The sequence below is a fragment of the Rhinoraja longicauda genome, chromosome 41 (genome assembly GCF_053455715.1).
Source record: "Rhinoraja longicauda isolate Sanriku21f chromosome 41, sRhiLon1.1, whole genome shotgun sequence".
Lineage (NCBI taxonomy): Eukaryota > Metazoa > Chordata > Chondrichthyes > Rajiformes > Arhynchobatidae > Rhinoraja > Rhinoraja longicauda.
In genome coordinates, this window is record NC_135993.1 from 1,173,139 (window position 1) to 1,193,500 (window position 20,362).

The following is a 20,362-nucleotide window of genomic DNA, read 5'->3' on the forward strand; positions in this document are numbered from 1 at the left end:
TAAGAGCTAAATCTAACTCTCTCTTGAAAACATTCAGTGAATTGGCCTCCACTGCCTTCTGTGGCAGAGAATTCCACAGATTCACAACTCTCTGGGTGAAAAAGTTCTTCCTCATCTCAGTCCTAAATGGCCGAACCCTTATTCTTAAACTGTGTGTGACCCCTGGTTCTGTATTCCCCCACCATGGGGAACATTTTTCCAGCATCTAGCTTGTCCAATCCCTCAATAAATATGTTTCAATAAGATCCCCTCTCATTCTTCTAAATTCGAGTGAATATAAGCCCAGTTGACCCATTCTTCCATCAGTTTGCGTTTTAAAGAATAAGAAGTGATCTCACTGAAAGCTTTTTATTCACAAAATGCTGGAGTAACTCAGCAGGTCAGGCAGCATCTCGGGAGAGAAGGAATGGGTGACGTTTCGGGTCGAGACCTTTCTTCACCGAAAGCCTTTCGACTTTAGAGATACAGTGCGGAAACAGGCCCTTCGGCCCACCGTGTCTACACCCTCATACACCAGTAAACCTGCAAAACTGGATAGAGTGGATGTGGAGAGGATGTTTCCACTAGTGGGAGAGTCTAGGACCAGAGGGCACAGCCTCAGAATTAAAGGACGTACCTTTAGAGAGGAAATGAGGAGGAATTTATTTCATCAGAGGGTGGTGAATCTGTGGAATTCACTGCCACAGAAGACCATGAAGGCCAAGTCAATGGAGATTGATTGGAGAGGGGAATGTGAGATAAGTTACTTAAAATTAGAGAATTCATTGTTCATAACACTGGGGTGTGAGCTGCCCAAGCGAAATATGAGGTGCTGTTCCTCCAATTTGAGTTGGGCTTCACACTGGTAGTGGAGGAGGCCCAGGACAGAAAGGTCAGTGTGGGAATGGGAAGGAACTGCAGGTGCTGGTTTACACCGAAGATGGACATAAAGTGCTGGAGTAACTCAGCGGGACAGGCAGCATCTGTGGAAGGAAGGAATGGCCGATGTTTTGGGTCAAGAACCACCTTCAGACTATCACAAAATGCTGGAGTAACTCAGCAGGTCAGGCAGCATCTAGGAGAGAGGGAATGGCTGACGTTTCCAGTCTGAAGAAGGGTCTCGACCCGAAACGTCACCCATTCCCTCTCCCCTAGATGCTGCCTGACCTGCTGAGTTACTCCAGCATTTTGTGATACCTTCGATTTGTACCAGCATCTGCAGTTATTTTCAGTCTCTAGGTCCGTGTGGGAATGGGAAGGGGGGTGGAAATGGTTGGCAACCAGGAGATCCCATGATCCGAGAAGTAAGTGTTCTGCAAATAAATGACTCCGTGCATCTGCTAACGATGTCCTTCTGCTTTGCTGCCCAGTTCTCTGCCCATTGAGATGCCAGAATGGAGGGGTGTGCGTTCGCCGGGACCGCTGCCTCTGCCCGCACGGGTTCACGGGAAGACTCTGCAACATCCCCACTGTGGCGACCAACAGCCAAGCCCTCACCAGCCTCCCGACGAAGAGGCCGGGCTCAGCACCCAACAGCCGGATACAAAGCGTCTACACTCTGCCTCTGTCCAACCAACGACGCCAAGCCCAAAGTAAGGGCAGCCATCCGTCCCCACCCACATCACGCCAGCCATCCGTCCCCACCCACATCACGCCAGCCTCTCGCTTTCACCCGACAAACACCCAACAATGGCCTGTTCCCTTTATCATCGTCACATTTTTGCATGTCTTTAATTCATTGTTCTTTATCTCTCCATCTCATCGTCTTTATCTCTCCATCTCATCGTCTGTACCTCTCGTTTCCCTTATCCCTAACCAGTCTGAAGAAGGGTCTCGACCTGAAACGTCTCCCATTCCTTCTCTCCAGAGATGCTGCCTGTCCCGCTGAGTTACTCCAGCACTTTGTGTCTATTTCGGTTTAAACCAGCATCTGCAGTTCCTTCCTACACACTGGCCATTATTTTACCTAGTGTTGGTGGAGGGCGGTCATCACACATTACAATAGACAATAGACAACAGACAATAGGTGCAGGAGGAGGCCATTCGGCCCTTCGAGCCAGCACCGCCATTCAATGTGATCACGGCTGATCATTCTCAATCAGTACCCCGTTCCTGCCTTCTCCCCATACCCCCTGACTCCGCTATCCTTAAGAGCTCTATCTAGCTCTCTCTTGAATGCATTCAGAGAATTGGCCTCCACTGCCTTCTGAGGCAGAGAATTCCACAGATTCACAACTCTCTGACTGAATTTTTTTTTCCTCATCTCAGTTCTAAATGGCCTACCCCTTATTCTTAAACTGTGGCCCCTTGTTCTGGACTCCCCCAACATTGGGAACATGTTTCCTGCCTCTAATGTGTCCAATCCCCTAATTATCTTATATGTTTCAATAAGATCCCCCCTCATCCTTCTAAATTCCAGTGTATTCAAGCCTAATTGCTCCAGCCTTTCAACATACGACAGTCCCGCCATTCCGGGAATTAACCTAGTAAACCTACGCTGCACGCCCTCAATAGCAAGAATATCCTTCCTCAAATTTGGAGACCAAAACTGCACACAGTACTCCAGGTGCGGTCTCACTAGGGCCCTGTACAACTGCAGAAGGACCTCTTTGCTCCTATACTCAACTCCTCTTGTTATGAAGGCCAACATTCCATTGGCTTTCTTCACTGCCTGCTGTACCTGCATGCTTCCTTTCAGTCTCCTCTCATCCTTCTAAATTCCAGTGTATACAAGCCTAGTCGCTCCCACACGTGCATCAACAACAGAACATAGCACAGTGAAGGGCGCAGCGGTAGAGTTGCTGCCTTGCAATGTTTGCAGCGCCGGAGACCCGGGTTCCATCCCGACTACGGGCGCCGTCTGTACGGAGTTTGTACATTCTCCCCGTGACCTGTGTGAGTTTACCCCAAGATCTCTCTCCGGTTTCCTCCCACAATCCAAAGGCGTACAGGTTTGTAGGTTAATTGACTAGGTATAAACATAAATTGTCCCTAGTGTGTGTAGGGTAGTGTTAGTGTGTGGGGATCGCTGGTCGGTGCGGACCCAGTGGGTCTAAGGACCTATTTCCTTGTTGTATCTCTAAACTAAACTAAACTACAGGATCAGGCCCTTCGGCCCACAATGCCCATGTTGAACAAGATGCCAGGTTAAACTAATCTTGTGTGCCTATCTAAAAGCTTAGTTTAGTTTAGAGATACAGTGTGGAAACTGGCCCTTGTGTGCGGACTCGGTGGGCCGAAAGACCTGCCTCCACCATGTAACTCTAAACTAAAAGCTAAACTAGAACTGAAAGCTTTCCTCTGTTCCTCAGTACACATGAGAATAAACCAAACTTAACTCCTCATTGATTTGTGACTCCTCTCACGTATTGAACAATGATGTCCCAATCCATTTGCCATGGACAGATAGACACAAAAAGCTGGAGTAACTCAGCGGGACAGGCAGCATCTCTGGAGAGAAGGAATGGGTGACGTTTCAGGACGAGACCCTTCTTCAGATAAACCCAACTCCCGAATCAGAATCAGAATCAGAATAACCTTTATTGTCATCCAAACCCCCCCCCCCCATCTTTTGGACGAAATTTCATCACCCACAGTCCAACAATAAGAGCAATAAAAATAAGCAATTTCACACACAATCACAAACCAACACCAAACAAAAAGAAACATCCATCACAGTGAGTCTCCTCCAGTCTCCTCCTCACTGTGATGGAAGGCCAGAGTGTCTTTTCTCTTCCCCTGTCGTCTTCTCCTGCGGTCAGGCTGTTGAAGTTGCCACGTCGGGGCGGTCGGGGCTCCCGACATTGAAGCCCCCGCCGGGCGGAGATAATCCCGCCCAGGCCGCGCCGGACGGTGAAAGGTCCGCAGGTCTCGTGGGACAGTGATTTCTCATTGCAAACGCTGTGGTGATACCTACAGGTCAACAGGCACCGTCGATTGTTGATCTCCGAGTCAACCACCCACCTGAGGTGCAGGTGAAGGTCCACCAGGTCTCGCAGGTGGATGGAGCAAGGGGCGGCCACTCTGCTCAGCAAGGCACTGCGCGAGGGGGGACCTTTCAGAGGGACCCTAAAGACGAGGCAACGCAAGAACAACTGAGCCTGCTCGCCTCCACTCCACCGTCGGGCGGCGACTATCCCTTTGGTTATTGCTTCACTGAGATCACAAGTGGACAGGTGGGAAATGGCTGATGGATGGATGGGTGGGTGGATGGATGAGTGGGTGGATGAGTGGGTGGGTGGGTGGGTGGGATAGATGGGTGGGTGGATGAGTGGGTGGGTGGATGAGTGGGTGGGTGCGTGGGTGGGTGGATGAGTGGGTGGGTGGGTGGGTGGATGGGTGGGTGGATGGATGAGTGGGTGGATGAGTGGGTGGGTGGGTGGGTGGGTGGATGGGTGGGTGGATGAGTGGGTGGATGAGTGGGTGGGTGGGTGGGTGGGATAGATGGGTGGATGGATGAGTGGGTGGATGAGTGGGTGGGTGGGTGGGTGGGTGGATGAGTGGGTGGGTGGGTGGATGAGTGGGTGGGTGGGTGGATGGGGGGATGGATGGATGAGTGGGTGGATGAGTGGATGGGTGGGTGGGTGGGATAGATGGGTGGGTGGATGAGTGGGTGGATGAGTGGGTGGGTGGGTGGGTGGGATAGATGGGTGGGTGGATGAGTGGGTGGGTGGATGAGTGGGTGGGTGGGTGGATGGGGGGATGGATGGATGAAACTTCATTGTCACATGTGACAAGTCGCAGTGATATTCTGTGTTTTGCACACCCACGGTATGCAAAGAGGCGCCACCTAAAGGGCGCTGACAAGGTTACAACGTAGTCCATTTTACCCAAACCATTTTGAACACATAATCAATTATTTTCATATTAGCCCAGATTACAAAGGGTTTTGAAGGCTAGAGTTGTGCTTCGTTTAGTTTGGAGATACAGCGGGGAAACAGGCCCTTCGGCCCACCAGGTCCGTGCTGACCAGCGATACACTACCCGACAAAACACTGGGGACATAGAAACATAGAAAATAGGTGCAGGAGTAGGCCATTCGGCCCTTCGAGCCTGTACGCACCGCCATTCAATATGATCATGGCTGATCATCCAACTCAGTATCCCGTACCTGCCTTCTCTCCATACCCCCTGATCCCTTTAGCCACAAGGGCCACATCTAACTCCCTCTTAAATATAGCCAATGAACTGGCCTCAACTACCTTCTGTGGCAGAGAATTCCACAGATTCACCACTCTGTGTGTGAAAAGAAACTTTCTCTATGTTTCTATATCTGAGAGTTAGAGCATTTGGTGCTGTTGAAATAGACTCATGTCCCAGACTTATGCACAGAGCTATGGGAGGTCACAAATGGTTGTCTAGCCACAAGATAGACACAAAGCGGGACAGGCAGCATCTCGGGAGAGAAGGAATGGGTGACGTTTCGGGTCGAGACTATCCCTCAGCCTGTCCCGCTGAGTTACTCCAGCATTTTGTGTCTTATCTTCGGTGTAAACCAGCATCTGCAGTTCCCCCCTGCACACATCTAACCACAAGTTCCACCAAGCGTTGTCTGTAAATACCTTTGATCAGTAAGTGGAAAACTCAATGTGTTGGATTTTTGGGAAGATTCTTCACACTAATATCTGCGTGACAGAATGAAGAGTTGTTAAATCTCTGGCTGTGAAGCCCAAGTGGTTCTTGTGGAGCAGCGGGTAGAGCTGCTGCCTCACAGCGCCAGAGACCCGGGTTCCATCCTGACTACGGGTGCTGTACGCTCTGTGTCTCTGTGTCTCTGTGTCTCTGTGTCTCTGTGTCTCTCTGTGTCTCTGTGTCTCTGTGTCTCTGTGTCTCTCTGTGTCTCTGTGTCTCTCTGTGTCTCTCTGTGTCTCTCTGTGTCTCTCTGTGTCTCTGTGTCTCTCTGTGTCTCTCTGTGTCTCTCTGTGTCTCTCTGTGTCTCTCTGTGTCTCTCTGTGTCTCTCTGTGTCAGTGTCTCTGTGTCTCCGACTGTCTCATGTCTCCATGTGTATGTCTATGATTCTGTGTCTCTGTGTCTCAGTGTCTCTGTGTCTCTGTCTCTCTCTGTGTCTCTGTGTCTCTGTCTCTCTCTGTGTCTCAGTGTCTCTGTGTCTCTGTCTCTCTCTGTGTCTCTCTGCGTCTCTGTCAGTGTCTCTGTGTCTCTGTGTCTCTGTGTCTCTGTGTCTCTGTGTCTCTGTCTCTCTCTGTGTCTCTGCGTCTCTGTCAGTGTCTCTGTGTCTCAGTGTCTCTGTCTCTGTGTCTCTGTGTCTCTGTGTCTCTGTGTCTCTGTCAGTGTCTCTGTGTCTCAGTGTCTCTGTCTCTGTGTCTCTGTGTCTCTGTGTCTCTGTGTCTCTGTCAGTGTCTCTGTGTCTCAGTGTCTCTGTCTCTGTGTCTCTGTGTCTCTGTGTCTCTGTGTCTCTGTGTCTCTGTGTCTCTGTGTCTCTGTGTCTCTGTGTCTCTGTGTCTCAGTGTCTCTGTCTCTGTGTCTCTGTGTCTCTGTGTCTCTGTCTCTGTCTCTGTGTCTCTGCGTCTCTGTGTCTCAGTGTCTCTGTCTCTGTGTCTCTGTGTCTCTGTGTCTCAGTGTCTCTGTCTCTGTGTCTCTGTGTCTCTGTGTCTCTGTCTCTGTGTCTCTGTGTCTCTGTGTCTCTGTCTCTGTCTCTGTGTCTCTGCGTCTCTGCGTCTCTCAGTGTCTCTCAGTGTCTCTCTGTGTCTCTGTCTCTCTGTCTCAGTGTCTCAGTCTCTCTGTCTCTCTGTGTCTCTGTGTCTCAGTGTCTCAGTGTCTCTGTGTCTCTGTGTCTCTGTGTCTCAGTGTCTCAGTGTCTCTGTGTCTCTGTGTCTCTGTGTCTCAGTGTCTCTGTGTCTCTGTGTCTCTGCGTCTCTGTCTCTCTGTGCGTCTCTGTGTCTCTGTGTCTCTGTGTCTCTGCGTCTCTGCGTCTCTGCGTCTCTGCGTCTCTGTGTCTCTGTATCAGTGGTCTCTGTGTCTTTGAGTCTGTGTGTGTGTCTCTGTGTCTCTGTGTCTCTCTGTCTCTCTGTCTCTGTCTGTGTGTCTCTGTGTGTCTCTGTGTGTCTCTGTGTGTCTCTGTGTGTCTCTGTGTGTCTCTGTGTGTCTCTGTGTGTCTCAGTCTCTGTGTCTCTGTGTCTCTGTGTCTCTGTCTCTCTGTGTCTTTGTGTCTTTGTGTGTCTGTGTGTCAGTGTCTGTGTCTCTGTGTGTCTATTTCTGAGGGAGGTGAAATGACCCTGAAATACCATTTGCGTTGTTGTTGGGGAAACTGCTTTTAAATGCATTGCGTTGAGAGAACTATTGTGCGATTGGGTTTCTGATGGCACGGGACTGTCAAAGCTGTGTCTGCCCCCACCAAATGCTTCTTGCTTTCTCTCTGGCCACAGTGTGCAGCCCCTCTGACTGGCCTGCGTACCAGGGACCACTGCTGCCGCGGAGGAGGAGCTGGCTGGGGCGTTTCGGAGTGCACCATGTGCCCAAGGTCTCCAGGTGAGTGTGGTCCTCTCACCTGCACACAAGGTGAGCGTTTGTCAGCACCGGCCCACCATGTCTCCATGTCTCTACATTTAGAAGAATGAGGGGGGACCTCATTGAAACGTACAAAATAGTGAAAGGCTTGGATAGAGTGGATGTGGAGAGGATGTTTCCACTAGTGGGAGAGTCTAGGACTAGAGGGCACAGCCTCAGAATTAAAGGACGTTCTTTTAGGAAGGAGATGAGGAGGAATTTCTTTGGTCAGAGGGTGGTGAATCTGTGGGATTCTTTGCCACAGACAGCTGTGGAGGCCACAAGTCAGTGGATATTTCTAAGGAAGAAATAGATAGTATAAGAAAATAACTGCAGATGCTGGTACAAATCGAAGGTATTTATTCACAAAAATCGAAGGTATTTATTCACAGACTTATGCACAGAGCTATGGGAGGTCACAAATGGTTGTCTAGCCACAAGGTAGACACAAAATGCTGGAGTAACTCAGCGGGTCAGGCAGCATCTCGGGAGAGAAGGAATGGGTGACGTTTCGGGTCGAGACCCTTCTTCAGACTGATGTCAGGGGGGTGGGACAAAGGAAGGATATAGGTGGAGACAGGAAGATAGAGGGAGATCTGGGAAGGAGGAGGGGAAGGGAAAGACAGAGGAACTATCTGAAGTTGGAGAAGTCGACGTTCATACCACCGGGCCGCAAACTGCCCAGGCGAAATATGAGGTGCTGCTCCTCCAATTTCCGGCGGGCCTCACTATGGCACTGGAGGAGGCCCATGACAGAGAGGTCAGACTGGGAATGGGAGGGGGAGTTAAAGTGCTGGGCCACCGGGAGATCAGTTGCGTTAATGCGGACCGAGCGCAGGTGTTGAGCGAAGCGATCGCCGAGCCTGCGCTTGGTTTCGCCGATGTAGATAAGTTGACATCTAGAGCAGCGGATGCAATAGATGAGGTTGGAGGAGGTGCAGGTGAACCTCTGTCTCACCTGGAAAGACTGTTTGGGTCCTTGGATGGAGTTGAGGGGGGAGGTAAAGGGACAGGTGTTGCATCTCGTGCGGTTGCAAGGGGAAAGTGCCCGGGGTTGGGGTGGTTTGGGTAGGAAGGGACGAGTGGACCAGGGAGTTGCGGAGGGAACGGTCTCTGCGGAACGCAGAGAGGGGAGGGGATGGGAAGATATGGCCAGTGGTGGGGTCCCGTTGTAGGTGACGGAAATGTTGGTGGATGATATGTTGGAATGATTGAATGGCGGAGTAGACTTGATGGGCCGAATGGCATATTTCTGCTCCTATCACTTATGATGTTGTGAAGTTGTAGGCGGCCCGGTGGTGCAGCGGGTAGAGCTGCTGCCTCACAGCGCCGGAGACCCGGGATCGATCCTGACCATAGGTGCTTGTCTGTACCGAGCTTTGGAGTATTGCGTGCAGGTCTGGTCGCTCCATTACAGGAAGGAGCGGGCGAGCTTCGGAGAGGAGGAGGTTTACCAGAGGCCTTTACACAGGCTTGTGGGATGGAGGGTCAGGACAGGCATATGAGGTTTGTAGGAAGGAACTGCAGATGCTGGTTTAAACCGAAGAAAGACACACAACGCTGGAGTAATTCAGCAGGACAGGCAGCATCTCTGGAGAGAAGGAATGGGTGACGTTTTTGAAACATCACCCATTTATTCTCTCCACTGATGCTGCCTGACCCGCTGAGTTACTCCAGCATTTTGTCCATCTTAGGCATAAGAGGTTAGTTTATTTTAGCATAATGTTCAGCACAGATATCGCGGGCCGAGCGGCCTTCTTTCATGCTGTACACTTCTGTGTTCTCTGTTCTCTTTCTGTACAATCCTTAAACTTCCTCCTCGCTGGAACGTGCTGGTCTTGAACTTTGATTAATTTGCTTTTAAATGACTTCCACATGTCACATATGGATTTCCCCAACTGCTCCTAATTTATTCTCCCGAGCTCCCTCCTCATAATGTTGTAATCTGCTTCACTCGGCTTTAGGATCATTCAGGACCCTCCCATCCTTGTATCCCTGTCATTACCACTTCCCCAGCCAACAAGGGGCCATTGTGGGCTCCACCCTTCCTGAGGTCATCTGTTGCCGGCCCTGTCTAGTTCTGGCCTTCACCATCTTTCAGTCTGAAGAAGGGTCTCAACCCGAAACGTCACCCATTCCTTTCCTCCACAGATGCTGCCTGACCCGCTGAGTTACTCCAGCACTCTGTGAAACGTCACCTATCCATGTTCTCCACAGATGCTGCCTGACCCGCTGAGTTACTCCAGCACTCTGTGAAACGCCACCTATCCATGCAGCGTAGGTTTACTAGGTTAATTCCCGGAATGGCGGGACTGTCATATGTTGAAAGACTGGAGCGACTAGGCTTGTATACACTGGAATATAGAAGGATGAGAGGCGATCTTATCGAAACGTATAAGATTATTAAGGGGTTGGACACGTTAGAGGCAGGAAACATGTTCCCAATGTTGGGGGAGTCCAGAACAAGGGGCCACAGTTTAAGAATGAGGGGTAGGCCATTTAGAACTGAGATGAGGAAAAACTTTTTCAGTCAGAGAGTTGTGAATCTGTGGAATTCTCTGCCTCAGAAGGCAGTGGAGGCCAATTCTCTGAATGCATTCAAGAGAGAGCTAGATAGAGCTCTTAAGGATAGCGGAGTCAGGGGTTATGGGGAGAAGGCAGGAACGGGGCACTGATTGAGAATGATCAGCCATGATCGCATTGAATGGCGGTGCTGGCTCGAAGGGCCGAATGGCCTCCTCCTGCACCTATTGTCTATTGTTCTCCAGAGATGCTGCCTGACCCGCTGAGTTACTCCAGAGTGTTGTGTTGATCTTCGGTATAATCATTGAAACTTACGGAATAGTGAGCGGCCCGGATAGAGTGGATGTGGAGAGGATGTTTCCACTAGTGGGAGAGTCTAGGACTAGAGGGCACAGCCTCAGAATTAAAAGACGTTCCTTTAGGAAGGAGATGTGAAGGAATTTCTATAGTCAGAGGGTGGTGAATCTGTGGACTTCTTTGCCACAGAAGGCTGTGGAGGCCAAGTCAATGGGTATTTTGTAAGGCAGAGATAGATAGATTCTTGATTAGTGCGGGTGTCAGGGGTTATGGGGAGAAGGCAGGAGAATGGGGTTAGGAGGGAGAGATAGATTAGCCATGATTGAATGGCGGAGTAGTCTTGATGGGCCGAATGGCCTAATTCTGCTCCGATCACTTACTTAAACCAGCAGCTGCAGTTTCTTCCTACACACTTTATTTAATTTCCCCTCTCTGAAATCACTGAAGCCAAACTTCAAACAAAGTGTGTCCTAAAGAATCAATGCTGAATTTTCTGATTGGTGCCACAATTTGGACTGATTGAGGTAATTGTTTGTGGACAGCTGGTGTAAACTGTGGAGATCAGATTGATTAGTTCTTGCAGGCGAGGTATGTGATCGTGAACAGATTGCTGCTTCTGTGGAGCTTGTTATACACCGATCAGCCAAAACATTATGACCACTGACAGGCGAAGTGAATAACATTGATTATCTTGTTACAATGGCACCTGTCAAGGGGTGGGATATATTAGGCAGCAGTCAGTTCTTGAAGTTGATGTGTTGGATGCAGGAGAAATGGGCAGGAGTAAAGACCCGAGCCATTTTGACAAGGGCCAAATTGTTATGGCCAGACGACTGGGTCAGAGCATCTGTGAAACGGCAAGGCTTGTGGGGTGCTCCCGGTCAGCAGTGGTGAGTACCGACCGACCGACAGTGGTCCGAGGCGGGACAAACCACAAACCGGCGACAGGCAGGGTGTTGGGCGCCCAAGGCTCATCGATGCGCGAGGGCAACGAAGGCTATCCCGTCTGGTCCGAACCGACAGAAGGTCGACTGTGGCACAAGTCACAGAAAATGTTAATGGTGGTCACGGGAGGAATGTGTCACAATACACAGTGCATCGCACCCTGCTGCGTATGGGGCTGCACACGGAGGACCAACAGCATATTAGGCAGGTGGGCATGATGTTTTGGCTGTTCGGTGTATGGTTACAACTATTCTACAGGCAATGCAGGGACCTGAGGTTAGCAAAGCCTACATGTCCAGTTTAGTTTATTGTCACGTGTACCGAGGTACAGTGAAAAGCTTTTGTTGCGTGTTAACCAGTCAGCAGAAAGACAACACACGATTACAATGAGCCATTTACAGTGTACAGGCACATAAGGGAATAACGTTTAGTGCAAGGCAAAGCCAGCAAAGTCCGATCATGGGTAGGGTCACCAAAGAGGTAGATAGTAGTTCAGGACTGCTCTCTAGTTGTGGTAAGATGGTTCAGTTGCCTGGATGTGCCTTGAGGTCAGCCTTTATCAAGTTTTGTTTATTTCAATTTAGTTTGGTTTAGAGATACAGCACAGAAACAGGCCCTTCGGCCCAACGAGTCCAGCGATCCCCACACACTAGCACTATCCTACACACACTAGGGACAATTTACAATTTTACCCGAGCCAATTAATCTCCAAACCTGCAAGTCTTTGGGATGTGGGAGGAAACGGGAGATCTTGGGGAAAACCCACGCAGGTCACGGGGCGAACGTACAAACTCCGTACAGACAGCAGGATCAAACCCGGATCTCTGGCGCTGTGAGGCAGCAGCTCTACCCACTGTGTCAAAGTTCCCACAAGCCACCCAGTTGTATATTTTGTCCTTGCTTATTAATACGATCGTTTATTCTACAGAAAATGACTGTCTGCAAGGATTCCAGAAGATGGCAGATGGCGAATGTCAAGGTAATGGAGCCTCTCCTCTCCTCTCCTCTCCTCTCCTCTCCCCTCCTCTCCGTAACCAAGAGGCAACAGTGTTTTATTGCCATGTGTCATTGTGGGCCGAATGGTCTGTTCCATGCTATACGCTTGTCTGTTCTCTTTTCTCTGAGTTGTACCATCCTTATTGCTTCTCCTTACACAGGGTGCCAGTTCAATGCAGAGCGCTGACCAGGCTGGGACAGATCACACAGCAAAGCCACATCTGTACAACTGTACAGCACGCTACACCAAAGCCACATCTGTACACTGTAGAGTATTATCTTTCCACTGCCTGGTTAGCACGCAACAAAAGCTTTTCACTGTACCTCGGTACACGTGACAATAAACTGAACTCAGAATCCAACCTAGACACACAATGCTGGAGTAACTCAGCGGGTCAGGCAGCATCTCTGGAGAACATGGATAGGTGACGTTTCACAGAGTGCTGGAGTAACTCAGCGGGTCAGGCAGCATCTGTGGAAAACATGGATAGGTGACGTTTCACAGAGTGTTGGAGTAACTCAGTGGGTCAGGCGGCATCTCTGGAGAGAAGGAATGGGTGACGTTTCGGGTCGAGACCCTTCGTCAGGCTTAGAATTTCAGAATGATGTACTTAGCCAGACTGTGAGGTTATGGAAGTAGCCGGAATCCTTAAACTCGAAGGCGATTCCAGTGGAAATGACTGTGAGGTCATGTGGGTCAGTAATTCCTCCAAGCAGCACCTGGGCACGGGGATTAACGCCGGCATTTGGAGATTCCTGCCCACATCACCAGGAAGGAACAGGTCGCTATAGATGTGCGTCACAGTCTACACTCCTTGTACATTCCCCACATTCCTCCCAATAACTCGTATCCTGCCTCGTGCGTAGCCAATTCCAACTGTGGAGCGTGTTTTAGGGTCACAATTCTTCTACAGGTGGTGCAGGGACCTGAGGGCAGCAAAGCCTACTTGCATGTCCAGTTCAGTTTATTGTCACGTGTACCGAGGTACCGTGAAAAGCTTTTGTTGCGTGCTAACAGGGCCCTAGTGAGACCGCACCTGGAGTACTGTGTGCAGTTTTGGTCTCCAAATTTGAGGAAGGATATTCTTGCTATTGAGGGCGTGCAGCGTAGGTTTACTAGGTTAATTCCCGGAATGGCGGGACTGCCATATGTTGAAAGACTGGAGCGACTAGGCTTGTATACACTGGAATTTAGAAGGATGAGAGGAGATCTTATCTAAACGTATAAGATTATTAAGGGGTTGGACACGTTAGAGGCAGGAAACATGTTCCCAATGTCGGGGGAGTCCAGAACAAGGGGCCACAGTTTAAGATGGTCGGCCATTTAGAACTGAGATGAGGAAAAACTTTTCAGTCAGAGAGTTGTGAATCTGTGGAATTCTCTGCCTCAGAAGGCAGTGGAGGCCAATTCTCTGAATGCATTCAAGAGAGAGCTGGATAGAGCTCTTAAGGATAGCGGAGTCAGGGGGTATGGGGAGAAGGCAGGAACGGGGTACTGATTGAGAATGAACAGCCATGATCACGTTGAATGGCGGTGCTGGCTCGAAGGGCCGAATGGCTTCCTCCTGCACCTATTGTCTATTGGGTCACCAAAGAGGTAGATAGTAGTTCAGGACTGCTCTCTAGTTGTGGTAAGATGGTTCAGTTGCCACAGTCCACACTCCTTGTGCATTCTGAAGAAGGGTCTCGACCCGAAACGTCACCCATTCCTTCTCTCCTGAGATGCTGCCCGACCCGCTGAGTTACTCTAGTATTTTGTGAAATAAATACCTCCTTGAGCATTACCCACATTCCTCCCAACTATCTTGTATCCAATTCCAACTTTGCCGTGTTAAATTTTCTAAGAACAGTTTGGAACAGAAGGTAGTTTCTCTGCCACAGAAGGTAGTTGAGGCCAGTTCATTGGCTATATTTAAGAGGGAGTTAGATGTGGCCCTTGTGGCTAAAGGGATCAGGGGGTATGGAGAGAAGGCAGGTACAGGTTACTGAGCTGGATGATCAGCCATGATCATATTGAATGGCGGTGCGTACAGGCTCGAAGGGCTGAATGGCCTACTCCTGCACCTATTTTCTATGTTTCTATGTTTCTATGAACCGAAATGAAGTAGCAGGGCATGGAGGCAGCACTGGGCCTCGCCTGGTGGGGACACACGACTTCACCCAACAAAACCTTCACATTTCCTCCCTTATATGGCTGTTGTTTAGAAGAACTGGCTTCACTTGAGACACGAAGCCGCTGCAAACAGCGGTGGTGGGTGATGTCAGGTAGTCTCTGACAACACCTCCTGGCCCTCCCTCCTCCACACAATGGAGAATTATGGCAAGATTATTCCAGAACAAGGGGCCACAGTTTAAGAACAAGGGGTAGGCCATTTAGAACTGAGATGAGGAAAAACTTTTTCAGTCAGAGAGTTGTGAATCTGTGGAATTCTCTGCCTCAGAAGGCAGTGGAGGCCAATTCTCTGAATGCATTCAAGAGAGAGCTGGATAGAGCTCTTAAGGATAGCGGAGTCAGGGGGTATGGGGAGAAGGCAGGAACAGGGTACTGATTGAGAATGATCAGCCATGATCACATTGAATGGCAGTGCTGGCTCGAAGGGCCGAATGGCCTCCTCCTGCACCTATTGTCTATTGTCTATTGGCAAGGACAGGTTACATGGATAGGACAGGTTTGGTGGGATATGGACCAAGCGCGGGCAGGTGGGACTAGTGTAGCTGGGTGACAGTCGTAAGGGTCCAGTCAGTGGAAAGACAAGTCTGAAGAAGGGTCTCGACCCGAAACGTCACCCATTCCTTCTCTCCAGAGATGCTGCCTGACCCGCTGAGTTACTCCAGCACTCTGTGTCTACCTTCAATTTAAACCAGCATCTGCAGTTTTCTTTCCTATACGTTACAATCAAACCATTCAGTGTACAGATACATACATGATAAAGGGAATGACGTTTAGTGCAAGATAAAGGTCATAGGTGATAGGAGCAGAATTAGGCCATTCGGCCCATCAAGTCCACTCCGCCAGTCAATCATGGCTGATCTATCTCTCGCTCCTAACCGCACGGTGGCGCAGCGGTAGAGTTGCTGCCTTACAGCGAATGCAGCGCCGGAGACTCAGGTTCGATCCTGACTACAGGCACCGTCTGTACGGAGTTTGTACGTTCTCCCCGTGACCTGCGTGGGTTTTCTCCGAGATCTTCGGTTTCCTCCCACACTCCAAAGACGTACAGGTATGTAGGTTAATTGACTGGGCAAATGTTTTAAAAAATTGTCCCTAGTGTGTGTAGGATAGTGTTAGTGTGCGGGGATCGCTGGGCGGCACGGACACGGTGGGCCAAAGGGCCTGTTTCCACGCTGTATCTCTAAATCTAAATCTAAAAAAAAATTCCCCTGCCTTCTCCCCATAACCTCTTAACAGCCATAAAGCCAGTTGAGTCCGATCAAGGATAGTCCGAGGGTCACCAATGAGGTAGATAGTAGTTCAGCACTGCTCTCTGGTTGTGGTAGGATGGTTCAGTTGCCTGATAACAGCCAGGAAGAAACTGTCCCTGAATCTGGAGGTGTGCGTTTTCACACTTCTGTACCTCTTGCCCGATGGGAGAGGGGAGAAGAGGGAGTGGCCGGGGTGAGACTGGTCCTTGATGATGCTGCTGGCCTTGCCGAGGCAGCGTGAGGTGTAGATGGAGTCGATGGAAGGGAGGTTGGTTTGTGTGATGGTCTTGGCTGTGTCCACAACTCTGTGCGATTCCTTGCGGTCTTGGATGAAGATGTTCCCAAACCGCGCTGTGATGCTTCCTGATAAAATACTATCTAAGACACATCTGTAGAAGTTGTTGGGAACATGTATAAGAAACCTTCTGCTGTTCGTACAGTGCCAGACATCAGATCATAACGCTGCTACTGGAAAGGACTGTTCTGTATAGACAGGCAAGTGGGGATTACAGAGTATTAACTTTGCTTAGGAAAGAAAACTGCAGATGCTGGATTAAATCGAAGGTAGACACAAAATGCTGGAGTAACTCAGCGGGTCGGGCAGCATCTCGAGAGAGAAGGAATGGGTGACGTTTCGGGTCGAGACCCTTCTTCAGACTGATGTTAGGGGAGGGGGCGGGACATTGTCTGGACCCGAAACGTCACCCATTCCTTCTCTCCAGAGATGCTGCCTGACCCGCTGAGTTACTCCAGCATTTTGTGTCTGCCTTCGTATTAACTTTGCCGATGGGTAAAACAGATGACACATCCAGACCTTTTTCTTTACAATATTTTCTTCTCTTATGAAAAATAATCTTGGGATAGAATCAAAGTGCAAAATAGCCGCTTACAGACCCCAACCATCAATGTGGCAACTCACGTAAAACGGTGTCGCAGCGGGTAGAGCTGCTGCCTCACAGCGCCAGAGACCTGGGTTTGATCCTGAATACGGGTGCTGTCTGAGCGGAGTTTGTACGTTCTCCCCGTGACCTGCGTGGGTTTTCTCCGGGTGCTCCGGTTTCCTCCCACACTCCAAAGACGTGCAGGTTTGTAGGTTGATTGGCTTGATGTAAGTGTAAAATTGTTCCCAGTGGGTGTAGGATAGTGTTAGTGTGCGGGGATCGCTGGTCGGCGCGGACTCGGTGGGCCGAAGGGCCAGTTTCCGCGCTGTATCTCGAAAACTAAACTAAATAAAAGTAGAAATAAGTTTTTGACCATGGGGAGCTTAAACTTTGGTCTTGTTTCTTGCAGACATCGACGAGTGTGGCTTGCCGAGGACCTGTCAGGATGGCAAGTGTGTGAACATGAAGGGCAGCTACAGGTGTATCTGTAACCCAGGCTTCGTGCAGGACACTTCCAAGAGTCGTTGCATCTGTAAGTCATCAAGCCATCAGGACAAGTCACACCCCACTAAACCAGTCTGCCTTGTGGATGAAAGAACGGGTCAACTGGGCTTGTATTCACTGGAATTTAGAAGGATGAGAGGGGATCTTATCAAAACATATAACACTCTTTAAGGATCATAACAAGAGGAGTTGAGTATAGGAGCAAAGAGGTCCTTCTGCAGTTGTACAGGGCCCTAGTGAGACCGCACCTGGAGCACTGTGTGCAGTTTTGGTCTCCAAATTTGAGGAAGGATATTCTTGCTATTGAGGGCGTGCAGCATAGGTTTACTAGGTTAATTCCTGGAATGGCGGGACTATCATATGTTGAAAGACTGGAGCGACTAGGCTTGTATACACTGGAATTTAGAAGGATGAGAGGGGATCTTATCAAAACGTATAAAATTATTAAGGGGTTGGACACGTTAGAGGCAGGAAACATGTTCCCAATGTTGGGGGAGTCCAGAGCCAGGGGCCACACACAGTTTAAGAATAAGGGGTCGGCCATTTAGGACTGAGATGAGGAAAAACCTTTCCACCCAGAGAGTTGTGAGTCTGTGGAATTCTCTGCCACAGAAGACAGTGGAGGCCAATTCACTGGATGTATTCAAGAGAGAGTTAGATGTAGCTCTTAGGGCTAACGGAATCAGGGGGTATGGGGAGAAAGCAGGAACGGGGTACTGATTTTAGAAGATCAGCCATGATCATATTGAATGGCGATGCTGGCCCGAAGGGCCGAATGGCCTCCTCCTGCACCTATTATCTATGTTTCTATCCCTCACCACACTGTTCAGTTCAGTTTATTGTCAAGTGTATCGAGGTACAGTGAAAAGCTTTTGTTTTGTGCTAACCAGTCAGTGGATGATTGTCTGGAGGTACAAACTAATTCAACTAATCAAACTAAACTAGGGCGGCACGGTGGTGCAGCGGGTAGAGCTGCTGCCTCACAGCGCCAGAGACCTGGGTTTGATCCCGACTACGGGCGCTGTCTGTACGGAGTTTGCACGTTCTCCCCCTGACCCGCGTGGGTTTTCTCCGGGTGCTCCGGTTTCCTCCCACACTCCAAAGACGTGCAGGTTAATTGGCTTTGGTGTAAATGTAAATTGGCACGAGTGGGTGTAGGATAGTGTTAGTGTGCGGGGATCGCTGGCAGGTGTGGACTCAGTGGGCCGAAGGGCCTGTTTCTGCGCTGTAACTCTCAGCTAAACTAAAGCAATCACTGAGTTAGAGGCCAGTGGTAACCTGTGACCCACGGTTTGCTGTGACATCGAGATCAATGCTGAAGTCTTGTTGATGCTCGCGTTTACTTTTAGTTTAGAGATACAGCACGGAAACAGGCCCTTCGGCCCACTGAGTCTGCACCGACCAGCGATCCCCGCACACTAACACTGTCCTACACACACTGGGGACAGTTTACATCAACACCAAGTCAAGTCAAGTTTATTTGTCACGTACACACACACGGTGTGCAGTGAAATGAAAGTGCCAACGCCTGCGGATTGTGCTCAACTACAAAACAGAATAGAACAATTTTTTTAAAAGACACAACACAAAAAATAAATTAATACAGTAATTTAGTCCCTGGAGATATAGTCCTGATGGCCTGTGGGAAGAAACTCCGTCACAGCGTGACAGCGGAGGCGTTTGCCTGACCGTAGCAGCTGGAACAGTCCGTTGCTGGGGTGGTAGGGGTCCCCCATAATGTTGCTGGCTCTGGATCTGCACCTCCTGATGTATAGGTCCTGCAGGGGGACGAGTGTAGTTCCCATGGTGCGTTCAGCCGAACGCACTACTCTCCGCAGGGCCATCCTGTCCTGGGCAGAGCTGTTCCCAAACCAGACTGTGATGTTGCCGGACAGGATGCTCTCTACAGCCCCAGAGTAGAAGCACTGAAGGATCCTCAGAGAGACTCTGAATTTCCTCAGCTGTCTGAGGTGGTAAAGGCACCAAGGTAATTAACCTACAAACCTGTAAGACTTGGGAGTGCAGGGGGAAATGAAGATCTCGGAGAAAACCCATGCAGGTCACGGGGAGAACGTACAAACTCACTCACACTATCCTATGCACACTAGGGACAATTCACCAATTAAACTACTGTCTGGGTTTTCTGATGCGTGTTTCTGTTCTCCAGCACAGCAGGTTATATCGTTGACCAGGGACCTGTGTTACTGTGCGTGTCTGGGTTTTCTGATGCGTGTTTCTGTACTCCAGCACAGCAGGTTATATCGCTGACCAGGGGGCCGTGCTATCGTATTTGGAGAGGCAGCTCTTGCTCTCTGCCCGTTGTCCTGAACATCACCAAACAGATCTGCTGCTGCAGCCGTGTGGGCAAAGCCTGGGGTCCGAGCTGCCAAAGATGCCCAGCGGCTGGCACAGGTAACCTGCCGGCACAGGTGACCAAAGATAATAGAGCAGAGCAAGATAGACCACTCGACCCTAAAAACCGTAGTGCGTCGCGGCGGCTATTTTAGTAGGCAGCAACCTGCAGAAACTTGCAGCAACCTGCAGAAACTTGCAGCAACCTGCAGCAACTTGCAGAAACTTGCAGCAACCTGCAGCAACCTGCAGCAACTTGCAGAAACTTGCAGAAACTTGCAGAAACGTTTAAAAAGAAAAATAACAACAATCTGTGAGTTGACAGATGAGATATATTCTGCATTTTAATGGTATCTTCACACACACAGTTCCCCCACAAACACTGATTACACTGCGAGAGGCAGAGCGAGCGGCGGGGTTTGCTTACTAAAGTGGCGGACGTCACGCTCCTTTGCGTACTACACTTCAGCACAGGCGATTTCGATGGAGTGGTTCATCTTGCTCCTCTGGTATCTTTGCAGGTGACTCAGGTGAAATGGGTTAACATGGTGTGAGATCCTCAGTGGTTTGGGGCTGCCTCTGTATTGCACTCTTATTCGTCTTCCGTCTAGAGGCAGCAGAAGTTATGAAGCTGCTTCTGCTGAATGTTTGTTGTCGTTCGCCTGACTGACTGAGGTCAGTTGACAGGGATCACCATGGGGAGGTATTGCACTCTCATGGGGCAGGTAGCCCTTTGAGTGAGACACCACGACCTGTAATGTGTAGGAAGGAACTGCTAGACGCTGGTTTACACCGAAGACAGACACACAAAGCTGGAGTAACTCAGCGGGTCAGGCAGCATCTCTGGAGAGAAGGAATGGGTGATGTTTCGGGTCGAGACCCTTCTTCAGTCTGAGAGTCAGGGGAGGGGGAGATGAGATATGGAACCAGTAAGGTGTGAAAAGAACAGATCAAAACC

The 20,362-nt window shown here is 49.9% G+C and overlaps 1 protein-coding gene across 1 annotated transcript in view; it reads left to right on the forward strand.

Moving 5' to 3' along the window:
* The window catches only part of LOC144611706 (latent-transforming growth factor beta-binding protein 4-like), an 81,791-nt gene that overhangs the window by 2,269 nt on the left and 59,160 nt on the right, over positions 1-20,362 (forward strand). The window contains exons 2-7 of the mRNA XM_078430938.1: positions 1,350-1,571; positions 3,898-4,154; positions 7,363-7,465; positions 12,177-12,227; positions 16,958-17,080; positions 19,300-19,464. Of these exons, the coding sequence (XP_078287064.1) occupies positions 1,350-1,571; positions 3,898-4,154; positions 7,363-7,465; positions 12,177-12,227; positions 16,958-17,080; positions 19,300-19,464 (921 nt within the window). The remainder of the gene's footprint in view (positions 1-1,349; positions 1,572-3,897; positions 4,155-7,362; positions 7,466-12,176; positions 12,228-16,957; positions 17,081-19,299; positions 19,465-20,362) is intronic.